Here is an 18664-nt window from a genome sequence, read left to right on the forward strand (position 1 = left end):
CTTACAGTTGACCTCAATGGAATACATTTCTTGGGGACTTTACGTAATCAGAACATCCTAGGAGGTTTATGAGCTTATGATCTTAGATTTTTGATGACAGCCTCTGGTATACCAGAATTCTTCAGGAGCTGTATTGTGAGAGATGCTGCACCTATTGTGTTCATTAGTGGAGTGGAACAGCCAGTGCAGAGTCTCTTACAAGGTACTGTCAATGACTTATGACTTCCCATAAGTCAGCTAAGCCAATGAAATCTAATGTCAGCAGAGCAGAGAGAGAGGGGCTTCGTGCATTGCAGAAAGATGATGATCTTGTGGTACTTCCTGCTGACAAGGAAAATGCCATGGTTGTTCTTAATACCACTGAATATCACTGCAAAGTGGGATCGTTATTGGAAGATAGCACTTACAAATGCCTAAAATGGGAACCAGCTGTGTCATACAGTAGAAAAATGGTGGAGCTCCTGAAGAGTTCTGGTCTACCAGAGGATGTCATAAAAAATCTTACAGCATGAGCTCATAGATCTAGGTTGTACAGATTACCTAAAGTCCACAAGTGAGGTATTACATTGAGGCCAATTGTTAGCACCACTATTTCTCCTACCTACAGGCTGGCCAAATATTTAACTAAGTTGATGTCTTTGAAAGTCGGGCACTGTGAACATCACATCAAAAACTAGATTTTAGTCGGGTTGGATATGGTCTCACTATTTACTAAAGCTCCTATGGAGGACACACTGAAACTGTTGGCAGAGCATTTTCCTCCTGAAACATTGTTCCAACATGTTATGGTGACCACGTACTTCTTGTACGGAGTAAGTTTTATAAATGATGGACAGAATGGCTATGGATTCTCTGTTGTCTCCAGCAATGCCCAACTTTTTTATGGAAGATTTTGAGTAATGCACATTACATTTGGGTCTCCTTCATCCCTCTTAATATTATTGTTAGGTTTATGAGCTCTTGAGCACTTCCAGGAACACATGAACAGCATGCACCCAAACATCCACTTCACCATCAAGACACAGAAGGAGGGAAGGCTGCCATTTTTAAATATTCTGGTAAAATAAAAGTGAGATGAACATCCCAGGCCCTCAGTATACCATAAGAGCCACCAATTGCACTCCTTCCCTTCTGCAGAGCTACATCCAGCAAAATAGGCAGAGTTTGGGAAGGCGAGGTATCAGGTCTGTTTTCCTATCTCCTCCCAACTGCTGTGCAGAATGTCGTCATGTTAAAAATGGACAACTGGAGAAATCTGCAGTTGCTGAGGACAGCCTCACAAACAAACATAAAATACTGTTTAACAAAGTTTTGTTCCAGGCTCCCACATACTGGTACTTTATAATTACAGAGGCTGTAGGAATGAGAATGCGTAAGAAAACCTTCAACTGTGATGGCAGATATAATCTTTGAGGTGCGTGGAAGTGAGCTCTTGATGCAGAGAGGAGCCAGAGATATTTGTTGCAGTTTTACATAATGGCAGGACTGGTGGCACCACCAGCGCAGATGGTGACACCATCTGAAATAGCATAATGTAACTACTGGAAGTGAAACATGGATGATAAATAGTTTAGACAAGAAGAGAATAGAAGCTTTTGAAATGTGGTGCTACAGAAGAATGCTGAAGATTAGATGGGTAGATCACATAACTAATGAGGAGGTATTGAATAGAATTGGGGAGAAGAGGACTAGAAGAAGAGATCGGTTGGTAGGACATGTTCTGAGGCATTGAGGGATCACCAATTTAGTACTGGAGGGCAGCATGGAGGGTAAAAATTCTAGAGGGAGACCAAGAGATGAATACACTAAGCAGATTCAGAAGGATGTAGGCTGCAGTAGGTACTGGGAGATGAAGAAGCTTGCACAGGATAGAGTAGCATGGAGAGCTGCATCAAACCAGTCTCAGGACTGACGAAAAAAAAAAAAAAAAGAAACTACTGACCAATCAGAAGCCATCTTTGGGCTGTGTAAGGCCATCATAGTAGCAATTTTGACAGTCAGTTGCTCGTGGCAAAGATGATGGTGGATATTGTTGAAACCTCAAGGTTTTATCCTGAACTGATGCAGTAAGAAATCCAAGAATGTTTTGTATTTCACTTTCAGATACTGCAATTATATTAGTGATATAATTCTTGTACATATGACCAGAAACAAAAGATGACAATTTTGGTATCAGTGGTAAAGCTTAAAAATAGGCTAAGCAATATTTTCTGTCTTCTAATATATTTGTTCACTGCAAATGACCTATACTGTTTTACATCTGTGTGACATGCATTCAGTGAGATTATTGACACATTCCTGAGAAGACTCACTTGTACTCATGAGAGGTGTTGGCTTAGCTACAACATTGTCACCTGACTGAATTCCATTTGGGAATACATACATTCTGATAGCATTGTAAGTATAACTTGACACATGGACATTGCAGCTGCTGTGAGAAACAGGAATTATCCATGTCTAAAAAATCCCTCCTGAATGGTTTTGGCACCCATTGGCACTGCATCTGCTGTGAGAAACAGGAAGTATCTAAAGATGCTGGTAGCATTGCCAAAGCCTTTGTGGTGCTGGCCATGTTGCTGTGTTCAATCAAGGCATCATGATCTTCAGGCAGATTTGTATGTACTTTGTATCATAAGCCCTCATTTCTAACCTGCACCTCAGGACTAAGAAAAGGCTTCTTACAAAAGATATGGATTACTTCGCTGAGCTTCTGCCATCTTAGTGTCTCTTCCTTGACTTCATTGGGGGTATGCAGCAAGTGAGTTAGGATTCAGAATGGCCAAAGCAGCACTTTAATCTAAAAATCTGTACAAGTTCCCCTGTGTTGTAGTTTATGGGTCAGTGGTTCATGTTATAATATTAACGGTCCTCATCCTCGATGTTCAAGATGCTTATGTACGCCAGCTGTCTTCCTTGTTCTTCTGGTGATCAGCAGTTTAAAATAATAATCTTGAGCATTATCAGACTGGAAGGGAAATAAAGGTAATGCCTTTCACTCACAGACCAGAAAGAATGGCATGAAAATGTTGTTTGTTAAGTTGTTGCATTGTATATGAATATCACAACTTGCAGTATCATGTCCCTGTTTCTCTTTTTGACACTAATGTACATTGAGAGTATATCTGCCAATATCTTATTAAAGCATTCTGTAAAGCCATTTGTCTGTGGGTAGTAGGCAGCTTTCATCCCAGGACCAGTTGCATTGCGAAGCTATTTCTGACATCAATCGTGTCCATAACACTATTCCACAGTCAGAGATTATTACACGTTGCCCACCTTGTTCCAAAATTATGTTGTCAATAAGAAACGTGGAGCATCAGTAGTCAGTATAGCTGACAAGGTAGTCATTGCACACTGTTATCCATTTATTCATGTTTGTCAATTTGAGAAACCTCCCCAAGAGGTCCAGTCCAAACCAGTGGAATTAAGCAACTGCAGGAGGACTTGGTACTAGACATCTTGAGGGTAACTGAGACACATGCTTCTGTAGTTAACATTCCTTTCAGTCTCTTACATAATGTCTGACAAACAGTAGAGACTCACCAATTATATCTGCTTCTGATTTTGTAGGGGTCTTTCCATGTCTCAGATGACCTAATGTCAGAGCATCATGAAAATACAAGGTATACATAGTTAAAGTTCCAGTTTCAAAATGATGTAGAAACAAAACCACAGCTCAGAATAATGTCAAATTTGAACAGCATGTTATTGATGCAGGGGGAAATATCATGCGGCAAAAGGTGATGAATAGATGATGCTGTAAGCATCAGAATAGGCACACAAGCATATATCCCCTCATGGGCTCAACATTTGTTTTCTGAGTACTGGCTTAACAACCCCGGGGTTCCTGAGCTGAGGACTGGTAAGCACCACTAGTCTCCTGTCACATAAGCTCTGGGCATGCTTCAACAATCACTGCATGGTGCGGCAGTGGAATGTTGTGTGTCACAGGGAATGGGGATCTTGGCTTGACTGCCTGGATTTTGAAGATGATGAAAACCTCTATAAAAATGCCTCAATCTCAAGGCGTGCTGCACACTGATGAGATGCATGGCTGTTGAGATGGAACAATTGTTAGCGAGCAACCTCTGGGAAACCTGCCATACATCAGTTGTATAAGGCTTACCTAGGCACATGGGGATCTGTCTAGGTGGACTTTCAGTTCCATAGCTGCTCGTGGGTTAGAGGGAATCAATGGAAGCTTAAAATCAGTCAAGGGCTTGTGAAATGGGACCCTGTTGGTAGAAACATCCAATTCCCAACAAGTCAAGAGCATCCAGAAAGAACAGTGCCTCGGGGAGGACACAATAGAAAGTGAAATGTACAACACCTTGAACTATAGCAAAGGTGTTGTGACTTGCAGGAATCTGATTGATGTTCTTCGAGAAGAACTGAGAGCTGATTGGTCCCAGGAAGGTGTTGTTGATGTACGGAATATAATGAAATGGGTGGATGGCGATCTCATGAAATTGGACTCATTTACACTGACTTCCTGCAGCACAAAACTTCCGGATCACATTAAGGAGGGTTTCCTCTGCCTCTGCATGCAGCCTTATTTGTCTTACCCGATGCGCTGTTTTACCTGCAAGTGCTTTGGGCACTCCACCTCTGGTTGTATGGGGGCAGCCACTTGTGACAAATGTGGTAAGGCCACCCATGAAGGTGTTGGTTGTGCATCTCCTCCAAAGTGTGTAAATTGCTCTGGCGATCACCCTGTCTGGAGTAGGGACTGAAATGTCTTCTTTGAAGAAAGGAAGACACAGGAAATTAAAACAACTAGACATATTTCATGTGAAGAGGTAAAAAAGATCTATAACACCATGCAGCCTCCAACATTTGCTACCTCCTTTGCATCCACTCTTAAACAACCAGTTCCAAAGAACGATGCTGCTATCCAAACAGAGGTTGCTAGTGTCAGCGCTAGCACCTGCATTTGCCAGTGCACTTTTTCTACTGCAATTCCTTCACATCCCACTCCCAAAACAACAGACAAGTCTGTTGTCGCTAATGTTGTGGAGCTCCCTGCACCTCCAAAGGTTCAGTCTGGTCCACTGTCCAGTGTTGGCACTACCATTGCTGCAGTTTTGAAGTCTACCCAGGGCAAAAAATCAAAGGAAAAGCATCCACCACTGACAGAGTCTGGAAGTAATCAGTCGAACAATGTGGACATCTTACTGTATGATGTCTCTCTTGACTCTTCCCTAGAAATAATGGAGCTTGATATCGGACTGGGGAAATTATCTCACCCCACGACTGAGCCTCCGCCTATTACTTGCTCCCCTCACTGGTGTAACGACAGGGTGAAAGTGTAGCCCCCATGATAGATGGCTTCCATATCACAGTGGAACATTAATAAGTTCAGGATAGGTGGAGGAACTGAAACTCCTAGGAGAGGAAGGCCCTCTGTTCTTGTGTTTACAAGAGACACATTTTAAAGTCACTGACTCCCCTGTGCTACATGGCTATACCCTTCACTGAAAGGATGACCTGACTGGGGACAGAGCCAAGGGAGGTATTGCTGTGTTTGTCAGTAACATGCATCACTCCTCTGCTCTCTCCCTTGCTACTGACCTCCAAGCAGTTCATATTCGAAGTTCATATTATCAACTCTGAGATTGCAATAACAGAAGAACAGGAAATGAGTAGCCATCAGGTGTACCCTGGGCAATGTCAGAAGACGCTACAAAGTGCACTGATGGCAGATCCTTTCACAGCTGGTCTCCATTCAAATGGCCTGCATTCTGACCGGTCTTTCTCAAGCCCATTTGTTTTTATTTCCATAAACATTGAGGAATTTTCCTGAGAGAAAGAAGCTTTAGCAGCAAATTTATGCCAAAAATATACATGTGACAGTCTGTTAGTCCAGGAAACACTCAGGGTAAGTACTAAAAACAGTCCAAGAATTGCCGGTATGGAATTAATACTGGAAAGGCCTCACGACTAATACAGCAGTGCCACCTTTGTCAGACCTTATGTGAATATCACACAAGCCCCACTGATTGAAGAATACAACTTCAAGCTCCTCACAATGATGTGTAAAATCGATCTACAAACCACCCGATGCCAATTTTAGCATTAAAACACCAGCCAACTTCAACGATCAGGATGTGAACTTTGTCATAGGTGATTTCAATTTCAGAAGCACATCACTGGGACACCCAGATACCAACACAAACAGAACTAGTCTAGAAACATGGGCTGAGGCTCATGACCTACATCTGATCCATGATCCGAAGCTCCCACCTTCTTTTAACAGTGGCAGTTAGAAAATAAGGTACAACCCAGACAACATCATTGTTTCTTCAAAGGTAGCTGTACAATGTATGAAGACTGTAGGAGAGCCCATCCCCCCGTACCCAACATAGACCAGTCATATGCACTGTGAATCCTGTAGTCGCACCTGAAGAGGTACCATTCAAGAGGAGGTTTAACTTCAAGAAGGCTGACAGGCAGAAGTTTATGAAACCATCACCAAATGCATCCAACAAGTTTCGACAAAAAATATTCTGAGAGGATGCAGAACTCGGTATGTTCCAGGCATGTCCAGTGATGACAAACTGTTGTTAGGAAGATACCAAACTCTCTATGAAGAGGATCCATTTGCAGAAGAAACGATCCAAGCTGGTGAAATGTTGCTGCAAGCCATTTCAGCAGCTCGCAAGACCAAGTGGAGTAACCTGCTTAAAAACCTGAGTGGTGACCCTGTAAAATCACAAGACAATTTTAAGAGTGTGACTCCTGATAAAGTGGCAACCTAGCTCCTGGAGAATGGCAAAATAAAAGGAAGGACTCCCAAAGAAGCTCTTCAGTGCATCCCATAAACAGAGCATTATTTTCTAAGGGGTCGCTTCACCATGGCTGAACTCAAAGCTGCCATCTCCAGCTTGAAGATGCATAAGGCTGCAGGTGTCGATGACCTTAGAGTTGAACAAATCAAGAACTTCACCTGTAAAATGATGGAGTGGCTACTAAGCCTAATGAACACACGTGTCGCCACGCTACACCCCCCCCAAAATGTGGCAGAAGTCTCGAGTCATTGCAATACTTAAGCCTGGGAAGGAACCAAACAATCCAAAAAATTTTCAACCTATCTTCATTTTATGCCACACCTTCAAGATATTAGAATGGCTGCTACTTAACCGAATCAGTGCCACCCTCAAAGTGAAGTTTATCCCACACCAAGCAGGCTTTTGTGCTGGCAAATCAGGCTGCAGTCAGATCTTGAATCTAACCCAGCATATCAAGGATGGTTTTGAGCGTGGTGAGTTTACTGGAGTCGCTTTTGTTGATATAACAGCTGCATAAGACACTGTGAACCATAGGAAACTGTTAAAAAAATGTATGACCTTACTAAGGACTACCAACTAACATCTGTTCCTTCAGAACATCTGTTCCTTCAGAACAGAAGATTCCAAGTTTCATTACAGGGTAAGAGGAGTAGATGGTGAACACAGAAGAATGGTCTCCTCCAAGGCAGTGTGCTCGCTCCAGCACTGTACAATATCTACACAAATGATCAGCCAATACCAGCAAGTACTAGGCTCTTTATCTATGCTGATGACACAGCAGTAGCTGTTTGGGGACAAACCTTTGGCACCATGCTAAATTTGAGAGATTCAGTGTGTTTTCTGGGCCTCATTTTTAATTCCAGATTGTCATGGTTGCCACACCAGAGAGACCTGAATGCCAGTACCCTGAGAGCACTGAATATCTTAAAGTGCCTTAGCCACAGGTCTTGGGGAGCTGACAGGGCACATCTCCTCCAGTTTTATAGGGCTTTAATGCATTCATGGCTGGACTACGGGTGCATGGTGTATGGATCAACAAGGCCTTCCTATTTGAAGATCATTGACACTGTCCACCATGAGGGGCTCCGGGTGCCACAGGTGCTTATTGAACCAGTCCCAAATTCAGCCTCTGCAGCCTCTGTGACGAGGCCAAGGAACTGCCACTTACCATCCAGTGTAAGCTGTTCCTGCTGTGCTAGGCATGTAAGTTCCTCACAGCTCCGACTTCACCCACACACCATACTGTTGCTCATCCGCCTCTGGAATGTCTTTTTTGCTACCCTCAGTGAGCCACAATGCCGATTAGCATCTATGTGCAATGTGTGCTGGCTCCTCAGAGTGGAGCCAGTATGGCCTCAAATCCAGGATTTTAACCGTCTGTCACCCTGATTACTGAAAAGACTCAGAATGATTTTAGATTTGGTGCGGTACAAGAGAGATTGCACTCCTGCTTTCATTTTTAATGCAATATTCTCTGAAATTTTATCTGAGCACCGCAACTATGTAGGTGTTTTTAGGGATGGGTCGTAACAGTGGGATTCTGTTGGTTGCTCTGTTGTTTTCACGGATCATGTCCTCAAGGTCCGACTGCCTCAGGTATTTACTGTCTTTGATGCAGAATTGTCTGCAATCTTTCAGGCACTGGAGCAGATGAAACATTCTTCCAATGCTAAATTTCTTGTGTGTTCCAATTCTCTAAGTGCCCTTCACTCACTGAATTATTTGTACCCAGCAGATAAAGTAGTCCAGACCATCCAGGATGCCCTCCCCCAACTATAATCACAGGGGAAGGAGGTGGCTTGCTGCTACCAGGGCACATCGGCATTGCTGGGAACAAAAGGGCAGATCTAGCAGCCAAGGAGGCATGTCTTGATCCTCAGATATTTCCTGCATGCTATCATTTCACTGTTGATATCAAGGGTCTTGCGTCAGTGGGAGGATGAGTGGCTGGAAGTTAGCAACAATAAGCTCTGTTTAGTAAAGCCCACAACATGGTTATGGTGTACATTATAGACTGGACAAGGCTCTCCCCACATGTCTTTGCATAGGCCATAGTCCTATGATGCATGGCTTCTTGCTCCAGTGAGAGGACCCTCCAATGTGTGGTGCTTCTGGTGTACAGATCACTGTGTGTGCCACATTTTATTGGACTGCATTTTATTTTCTGACAGCAGGCTGCAGGTGATCTGTCAGTGGACCTGCAATCTCTTTTAGGTAATAATCAAGTGAATGTGGTTAGGGATTTAAAGTTTTGTGAATTGTCCAACATTTTTACCAAGATTTTAAGGAGAAGGTTTTAATTTGTTTACAGGGTGATTGGCTCACCCATATTTTACGTAAGTGGCCAGATGGTGACAATTTCCTGTGGCATCTTTTTAGCTCCTTTCTCATTTTACGTATGTTTTTGTCTCTTGTATAGCATCTTCAGTCTTTTCCTGCTGTCTTTGCATGTATGACCACATTTTACTAATTTTTTCCACATTTGTTTCTTTTAATGTGTTAGGGCACTGATAACCTTGGCATTGAGTGCCCGTAAGCACCAAACACACACATAATATGCACTAGCAGATGTGTGGCAGGCTGTCGTTCCTCAGTTTGCTTCTGATATATCCAACTTGATTGTCTCCAAGAAGGATCATGTGCTGCTGGTAAAGTTCTTTCACACTGATGTTGAGTGTCTGCCAGCAGCCCTGCAGTAGTTCTGGACACTCAAGGGCATGAAAAATGGTGTTGGTCCGATGTCTGCTAAGGATCTGGAGAAAATGGTTACAAAATTCAAAAAGAAAGGTTCCTTTGAAGTGCATTGTAGCAGAGGGAGAAAAGCGGTTGATCTGATGCCTGTCAAAGATGTGGCCACATCATTGCAGGAGGTGTCAAATGGTGGTGTGCAAACATACAGCACACAGGAAATTACTCAAATTTTGGTCATGCCTGTAATCAGGGGCATAAAATCCAACAAAGCATCCTGCATTGCAATCCATATAAAATCACCCATGTTCAGGAGCTGCTTCCTGCTGACCTGCCAGCAAGACAAATGTTGACTCTGGAGTACCTTGCTCACATGGAAATAGGCAGTGAATGGCCATGGAGCATTCTGTAGACAGATTAAGCTGATTTCCATCTTTTAGGACATGTCAGTATGCAGAGTTGCAGACTATAGGCAACAGTAATCTACACACACACATCAGTCAGTACTAATTCATTCTACAAAGCTGACAGCAGTTGACAGCATTGTTTATCATAGGGCTGTATTTTTTGGAGGAGATGAATCCCCTTCAGTTCTTTTATCTGTACAATCACTGGTAAATACTGTGAGAATATTTTGCACACCAACATCATTCCAACACTTCAACAGCATGGATGAGTGGGAAAGTCATTTTTATGCAAGGTGACACATTGCACAGCCAGTGAAGTGGATGCTGCAGAGGCATTTAGGAAATACTGGAATTGTTAGCTATAATTTCCCTACAGCCTTGCCATACATATCACCTGATCTTAATCTGTCGACTTCCAACTGTGTGGTCGTCCAAAAAATGTGTTCAGAGCTCCAACTACAAACTGATGGCACACATGTACTATGCATTCTGAACGTGACCCCCAAGACACTATGATCTGTTGCTGAATGTGCTGTTTCTCAATTTCAACTTGTGGTAGAAAACAGTGTACAGCGTATCAAACATGCTTTGTGCCAGTCTCACAACAATAAAAACCGATGTTATTTTGCTTTTTATGTGGTTTTTAGCCTCAGGACTATTAAAAACCGATTTTTCCATCCAAAGTGCTACTATCGTGATTTGATGGAAGATCTTACCTAACTAACAGTGCTACAACTGTTGAGTGCCAAATTTGTGCAGACATGCACATTGAACAGTACAGTGGTGTAATGTCCAACTCAAATCATCTTGCATATCATATTGCAATTCACTTATCATTTGTAGCCAACCCATTTAGGTTAAGAAGCTTACAGCACCGTCTATTGGTAAAATTTTCCTTAATTTTTTTTTTCCTGCCTGTGAAGTTTCTCTGTGCATCAATAAATAATATGCTAGTCAAATGTGACGTCATTATGAGCAGTGGTTCTAGTTTGTATGGTGTTCTGAAACTGGAACTTAAGTTATGGACTCCTGTACTTCTATGTGGCTGACTGTAAATGAGCTGGGATAATGAGCAATCCTTTCAATTTTATTGGATTGTAATGTCTTTTATACACTGTTTCATGTATCAGTCTGAATTCTGTTTTGACTACTTCTTCCTCCTCTAAGATCTTTGTGGTCCATCACTAATACTGGATTTTCTCTTTATTATGCTGCAGTGCTCATTAATGCAGTGATGACTTAGATATCAACAGCACAGTAATGTTACTCCAGTTGATTCTGTAAAAGGCAGTTCATATCCTTATTCATACATGTACTATTCTGTGTTTTTGTTGATTACTGTGACCATGTTCCTGAAACTTCAGTGCCCATGTCAGGAGCATCCTCAGGCTTGTCAGCCAGCTCAAAGAATGGTGGTTAGTCACAATAGTGAACAGTCTGCCTTATAAATGAGGTCAGAACTTATAGGTAGACACTCTTCCTCAGCCTAGAATAACTATTGTTGGACTTGGAAGCTATTCTGGATGTGTAAACAATCACTCTCTCAGCAGTTTCCATAGCCATTAGCATCGCTGTATTATTCTGTCTTGATATCCTCTTCAAGTGCAGAGGAGTCAGAAAATCTGCTACAGTTCCTACTTTTTCTGCATCAGGACAGACTGTTACTGTTAACTAGGTGCTAATTCCTGGGAAGTAAAGAAGCACTTTCTTGGTTTCAGGCGAGGTCTTGCATAATGGACACACTTCAGCATAGCAGACAAATTGCTCAGATGCTCTTTATATGTCTTCGAGAAAACAACAGTGTCATCTAGATAGATTTTGAATAGGCTATCCAACATGGATTCAGAGGTGGCTGGAGCATTGCATAGACCAAATGGCATAACTTGGAACACATAGGGCCATCAGGTAATATGAAAGCAGTCTTTTCCCAGTCAGCCTCATCAACCTTGATCTGCCAGGGGCTAGTCTGCATTTCCATAGTTGAGAAGCACTTCACTCACTTAAGGCAATCCAAAGTGTCATCAGTTTGTAGCAATAGGTGTACATTTGTTTTGATGATTTCATTCATCCATCAGGAACTGACTTAAAAACGCTTATATTTTTTCATTGTGTATATGTCGTGTTAGTGATATGAGGTACTAACAGTCTTTCATGACTGCCATCTTTCTGATTCACTAGGACCACAGGAGAAATCCAATGATATTCTGTTGACTAAATAATGTTGTCTTGCATGTTTTCTCCACATCCCGTTGAATTATTTTTCATTCAGCTGTAGACACTCTATATGGTCACTGACTGATGGAGGGATGATACCCGATGTTGATATGGTGTTTCACATTGAGTTGTGTGTTTTGCTGTAACATCACAGTGGACTCGAATCCATCTGTAAATCAATGGGATGTAGCTAACACTTAACGAGAGTCGCATTTTGATCAAACTTGGATCTATTGGATGCTCAATAATTCGGCAGTTGTTAAAGGTGCCCATCTGTAGAGACACATACATTAGCACACTATGTCCAGGATTCTGCCAAGTATGCCAGCCCTGGACAGAATCCACCCGGAAGACTAACAGTGATGGCTGGTGAGTCAGCCTGCTGGAATGTAATTTTCAGGTGGTTTCTCACATTCAGCTAAGTGAATACTGGGCTGGTAGACATGTCCCACTTCACTTACACAATTAATAAACTTTTAGAACATGGTATAACACTAGACAGACAGATATCATACACAAATTCATCCCAGGGGGGAATGTGGAGACAGGAAAGCCATCCAGCCACCCTCTAACACTAACATTGCAAACTCAATTAATTAACTTGCCAACCCTGTGGAGGTACAGGATAAAGGCCAGGGCAGCGTCATGTTTCTTCATCAGTCCCAATGATCTGTCCTTTCTGGGATGTTCCCACTGTCCCTATCTATAGGGATGAATTCAGGTTGTTCATGGCAGGTAGTTAATCAGAGCTGTGCTTGTCCATCTTCAGTTGTTATGATTGTTGTTGGTATATAATTTCTTCTGTGAGGCTGAGTAACTTTTTGCATTAAATTAGAGTTTCACAATTTAACTGAGTGTCTACCCACTGACTCCTTGACTGTGGAGTATTTGTGTCTTCAGTGATAGATAATTGCACAAACAAAACTTTTGCTGTGTGAATTTGTTGTATTAGTTCATCAATCTTAGATTCCAATCTTCCATAGTCTGTGACTGCTTGTGATGCCTGCAAGAATACCCATACAAGGATAACATTATGATAGCATTCTGGTAAAACTACAAATTTGAAGAGCTGTGTTCTATAACTGATAGTTATTGTCACAACATAGTCTCCTGTCATCTGGATGTAATTTATGTTGGCATTCTTCAGCAAAATGATTTTTGAATCATGAAATGTAAACTTCTTTAGATGGTGACAGTAGGGATTCAGTACTGCAAAAAGTGTCACCTCAGAATTCGCTAATGTCTGGAAAGTTAGTTGTCATTGAAGGTGATTTCCCAACATCTTGGCAACTGTTGCCCATGGAAAATGTCTACACTTGGATACCTAGTGTAGTTTTCATGATATTGAAAATTTAGCAAGATACTGGAAACTATGACGCAGTGGGGAACAACTGTGGCTTGTTGGAGAATGACATTGACCAGGCTCTGGCAATGGGCTTAGTTCTGTAGGCCAGCTGTAATCATCTGCAGTTATCTGGTGAGCAAAGATTTGACCTGTTGTTGCGTTATTGTCACTGAACTTTTTGTTCTTCTTCTTTCTTTCTTTTTATCTTTCTTTCCTTAGTGTGACATATGACACGTCCAGGGTGTCCTTGACGGAATCATGGTGTGTGTCATGATCCATCTTCCTGATTATTGGAGCTGTTATGAGACATTAACAAGAAGTAGAGATTGTTAGCTCACCTACCATACCTTCATTTTTCTTCAGAGCATGTAAACACTAACATACACACTCATTTATGTTGTCCAGTTATTGCAACCAGACATTTGATTTATGTCCGTATCAACCTCTCAGTGCTTCCCCTGTGTCCATAGTAATTATCTTTACTGAACTCATTGTTTGTATTACAGACATATATTTTTGAGTATTGTATTAAATCCAGACTTGTCATATTGTGTGAGTGAAATAATGTAGAAGACTGTATCAAGTTTTTCTGATCTTCCAGCAAGTTACTCATTCGCTTGGGATAGGCAGTACCAACAAACGTCGCAGTCATGTAAGTGGAGATCCAGAAACACCATTCAGTGACCCTGCTACACTGGACCAGCTTATCCAAACACTTGTGGGCCAGCAGAAAGCTGCACAGGGTCGGACCAGTCGAGGACATTCAATGCAGCAGTCTGTGAGACGAGGGTCTCATTCCAGTCACGATTTGCAAAGTCCGCCAGGTTAGTTAAGCAAATGTTTAGTCCATATTCATATTTTCATATGCACGATGAACATATTGTTGTTAATTTTTATGAAAGAACTATATTTGGAGGTAACACTATAATGAAGCTAATTATGACAATTTAAAATCATTTCTGAGTAGTATGTAACATGTTTCAGTCTGTAGCAACTTTAATACTGACAAGTCTTGATTCCACAAGGCACTGGAAACATTGGGAAATCATGAGACCCCATTACTGTTCAACAATTTATGAATATTAGCTAGATCTGGGACTGTGTTGGAGCATCTCACTTTATCTCCCCCAGTAACCATTTATTTTCTCCAGATCATGCTGTGCTTTCTTTCCTTATCAAGAAGTTACTAATAGTTTATATGTTCAGCAGAAAAATTGTGTGATGTTTATGTGAAAGCTAAGCTAACAAGAAAGTCATTTTCTACTTTGTGACAAAGAGTAACAGGACCACTTGAAATAATACATGCTGATATCTGTGCAGAGATAGATCCCCCAATGTTTAATGGGTACAGGTATTACATGGCAGCATTAGATTTCATTTATTTTTGTGACTTATTTGTTAACAAGATTGCAGGATTTATGATAAAATATGTGTTAGAAAGTGAAAAATCAGTTCATTGTGAAAGTGTCAAAAATAAAATGTGATAATGAAGGTGAATATACCAGTCATGAGTTTAAGGATTGGTACAACAGAAAAGGAATTGTGCTAGACTATAGCATTCCTTATAGTACTCAAACCACTGGGAAAGCAAAGAGACTAAGTCTGTCAAAATGAACAAAGCAAGAGGTTTGATCTTCGATAATAAACTGAAGAGGGAGCTATGTGGAGAAGCAGTACTCACAGCTACAAATTTAATCAATGGGTGCCCAACTTTCAAAGTGCAGCACCAACAGAAAAGTGGTTTCATAGAAGACCAGATCTGTCATGACTTCATTCTTTTGAAACACGATTTTTTCCCAAAATCTAGGGCATTTGAAGAAACTAGATGAAAGAAGTAATCCAACCATTTTTGTTGCTTGTGCTCCATGTAGCTACAGACTGGTGCAGAAAGAAGAAATACAGTTGTGTAAAGAGATATCAAATTTGAGCTGAAAGTGCCAAAGAAACTGTACAGAAGTATCTCATTATTGGTGAATATAATGTAATTGGGTGGATAAAAAATCTAAGCGGCAGCAGGAGAAGACACATACAAAGAGTATTAAAGTTTGCAAGCTTTTGGAACAGATGGCTCCTCTTTGTGGCAGAAGGGTTCAAGGGGAAGGAAGAGGGATGACAAAAAACAACTGGATGACAGAAAAGGACTGCAGAGGTTTTAAAAAAGGGGTAGATTTTGGAAAAGTTGCTCTGAACCCTCAGTCAGGGGAGACTTACCATCTAGTAAGTGTCCCCTGACCCAGGGCTCCGGGCTACTTTTCTAAACTCTGTCCATTTCCTAAACCTCATTAGGCCTTTTCTGTCATTCCTCTTCCTTCCCATTCAACCCTTCTGTCAGAAAAAGGAGCCATTGGCTCCAAAAGCCTTCAAATTTTAATACTTTTTATAAGTTTGTTCTCCAGCCACTGCTTTGTGAGTTGACTTTTTATATATTCAATTGCACTACACTATATTTTCAAAAATTGATTATTGTCATTATCAGTGAAGTAGCAAATAACACTAACAATCAAGTAAAAGAAATTCAAGATCAAGGAAATGGAGGAGAAGAAAATCAAGAAGGCAGAAAGTGCGTTGAAGAAAGAAGATACTACAATTTTAGGTATAGAACCAAATGAGTGCCTGGAGACAGTGTCTATTTGTGTGTGACTTGTGCTTGTCTGAATATGTGGATGTTTTCTGCTTTGGCAGAAGGACTTTGCCTGATAGTGTAAAATTTTACCAGTCTTTCTCATTGTGTCTGTCTGTGACTTAATGCCTTCTCTATGCAGTGAGTACCAATCTATCCCTTTCATACACCTACATCTACATACATACTCCACAAGCCATCGTATCGTGTCTGGAGAGTTTACTGATCTCATACAGGTATGATTTTATGTTCCTTGACTGAAGCACATAGTGGAAATTTGTACCAAGGCCAGTAATCGAACCCAGGAAGAAGGGGGCAGCAGTGAGGGAGGCATGCCAGGGTAATCTGTGGAGTGAACCCCTGTGCCAAGGCGGCTTAGTGGCTAATGCGCCTGCCTCATAAGCAGGAGAGTCAGGTTTGATTCCAGCCTTGGTACAAATTTTCATTCACCAATTCAGTCAATATACATAAAACCATATCTGTATGAGACCAGTAATGTCTCTGAAATTGTCTCATTTCATTTGTAAATTAAATGATTCTAGACCATGTCTGAAAAATGCTGTAGTCTTCATTTTATCTAATTCACCGAAGCTGTATACTTCTGCACTTGTTTTTGTATCCATTTATATCTTTATTTGTATTGATGGCACAACAGCTTCTTGACCACTCTTTGTGAGCATCCTGAGAAAAATCAGGCATGTTTACCATCAATAAATCTAATATGGTACTTTTTGTCATGGCTGGATTTTCACACTTCATCTTCCAGGTAATTTTTTGAGTAAAAGTTGTGATAGTTTTACATGAAGTTTTCTTGTATCTACCATTTGTGATATTGTAATTTCACAATCTACTGTAAGGTGTTAAAAACATATGTAATGACACGGTGATCAGTCCTTTAATTGCAATCACCTGACAGACATTTTGTGCCCTGCCCGCAGCCAGCTGGTGGAAGTATATTTCCCCTCCATTGCAAGGCCTTTGTTTGTGTAGAACTGTTGCACAGGTAGCACTTGACTATTAGATAATGGGATACAGTGTATTGAGTGAAAGTGTTTCAAGTGAAATGGCAAAATCCAAGTATTCTGTTCTCTAAAGAGTATTCATGCGTAGAGAATCAGCATGTGCCACAATGAGATTATTTCAAGAGGAATCTCCTGATGTTCAAGTTCCTAATTGGAGTACAGATCATCAATTGATAAATACATTTAACGAAACTGGAATTGCTCTTGATGGGAAACATAGACAACCATGTACAGTACTCATAGCAGAAACTCTCGATACCACTGGTTGCACTGTAGAAAGGTCTCCTAGAAAACCAGTTCAACATATTTCTCAGCAAATGGGAATTTGCTAAGGCTGTGTTCAAATGTCTACAAAGTTACTGAAGTTACAGCCCTATAAAATAATTGCAGTGCAAAGACTTAAACTGGGTAGGCCTGCATTAAGATTGCAATTTTGTGACTGGATTTTGAATGGGTGCATGACAGGGATATTGTCCCTCACCTAGCTTTATTTTTGAATGAATCATGGTCTCACCTAAGTAGGTATGTTAATTCACAAAATAACCATTACTGGAGTTCTGAAAAGCCTAATGTAGTATTGAAGGAATGCATTCCCAGAATCTCCTTGTGTAATAAATATGCATATTTGCTTTTATTTTTAAGTGTTTATGTTAGAAATAATTTATGTGACAAACTGTAGTTTTATTAGAACCAAAAAAATACAAACGCTCCAAAAATATCCGACAGATGGTGCTTCATCTGATCAGAATAGCAATAACTGGCATAACAAAGTAAGACAAAACAAAGATGATGTTCTTTACAGGAAATGCTTAATATGTCCACCATCATTCCTCAACAATAGCCGTTGTCGAGGAATAATGTTGTGAACAGCACTGTAAAGCATGTCCGGGGTTATGGTGAGGCATTGGCGTCGGATGTTGTCTTTCAGCATCCCTAGAGATGTTGGTCGATCACTTGCAACTTCAGGTAACCCCAAAGCCAATAATCGCACGGACTGAGGTCTGGGGACCTGGGAGGCCAAGCATGATGAAAGTGGCAGCTGAGCACACGATCATCACCAAACGACACGCGCAAGAGATCTTTCACACATCTAGCAATACTTTGCTTTTTTTTCCTTTTTTTCCTAATAAAACCCCATGTCATTCCAAGCATGTGTGTCAATTTGTACCTCTCTATCTACATTATTCTGTTGTTTATTAAGTTTTCAAATTTATACTGACTTTTCGATCACCCGGTATTTACTGCAGACCTCTTGGCACCTGTGCTGTGGGCACAGCAGCAGTCCATGCTGGTCAGCTGCATACTGTGAATGTGGTTACATTAATGATTTATCACCCTGAGTTATGGTATAACATATAATGTTCATTCTAATGTACTGAGACATTTTTGATGTTTCCAGTTACTTCTGCCAGTGAGTTTAATGTCTGATAGAAGGATCCAACCATGGCTTGCAACTTACTCTTGGTAGTTAGTATTTTAATTGCAACATTATATGTGGATTAAGTTTCTACCTCAATTTATTTAAGTTTTGTAAAATTCTGTTTTTAGGTGCCTTGTACTCCATGGAAGAGGTTTTGTTA

At 41.0% G+C, this 18664-nt stretch overlaps 1 protein-coding gene across 2 annotated transcripts in view; it reads left to right on the top strand.

The window, feature by feature from the left end:
* Window positions 1–18664, top strand: part of LOC126177083 (uncharacterized) — a 198391-nt gene that overhangs the window by 147884 nt on the left and 31843 nt on the right. For both annotated transcript variants that reach the window (XM_049924330.1, XM_049924331.1), the window contains exon 12: window positions 14044–14266. In XM_049924330.1, coding sequence (XP_049780287.1) covers window positions 14044–14266 — 223 coding nt within the window. The remainder of the gene's footprint in view (window positions 1–14043; window positions 14267–18664) is intronic.

Source organism: Schistocerca cancellata, chromosome 3, assembly GCF_023864275.1.
Source record: "Schistocerca cancellata isolate TAMUIC-IGC-003103 chromosome 3, iqSchCanc2.1, whole genome shotgun sequence".
In the NCBI taxonomy this organism is placed as follows: domain Eukaryota; kingdom Metazoa; phylum Arthropoda; class Insecta; order Orthoptera; family Acrididae; genus Schistocerca; species Schistocerca cancellata.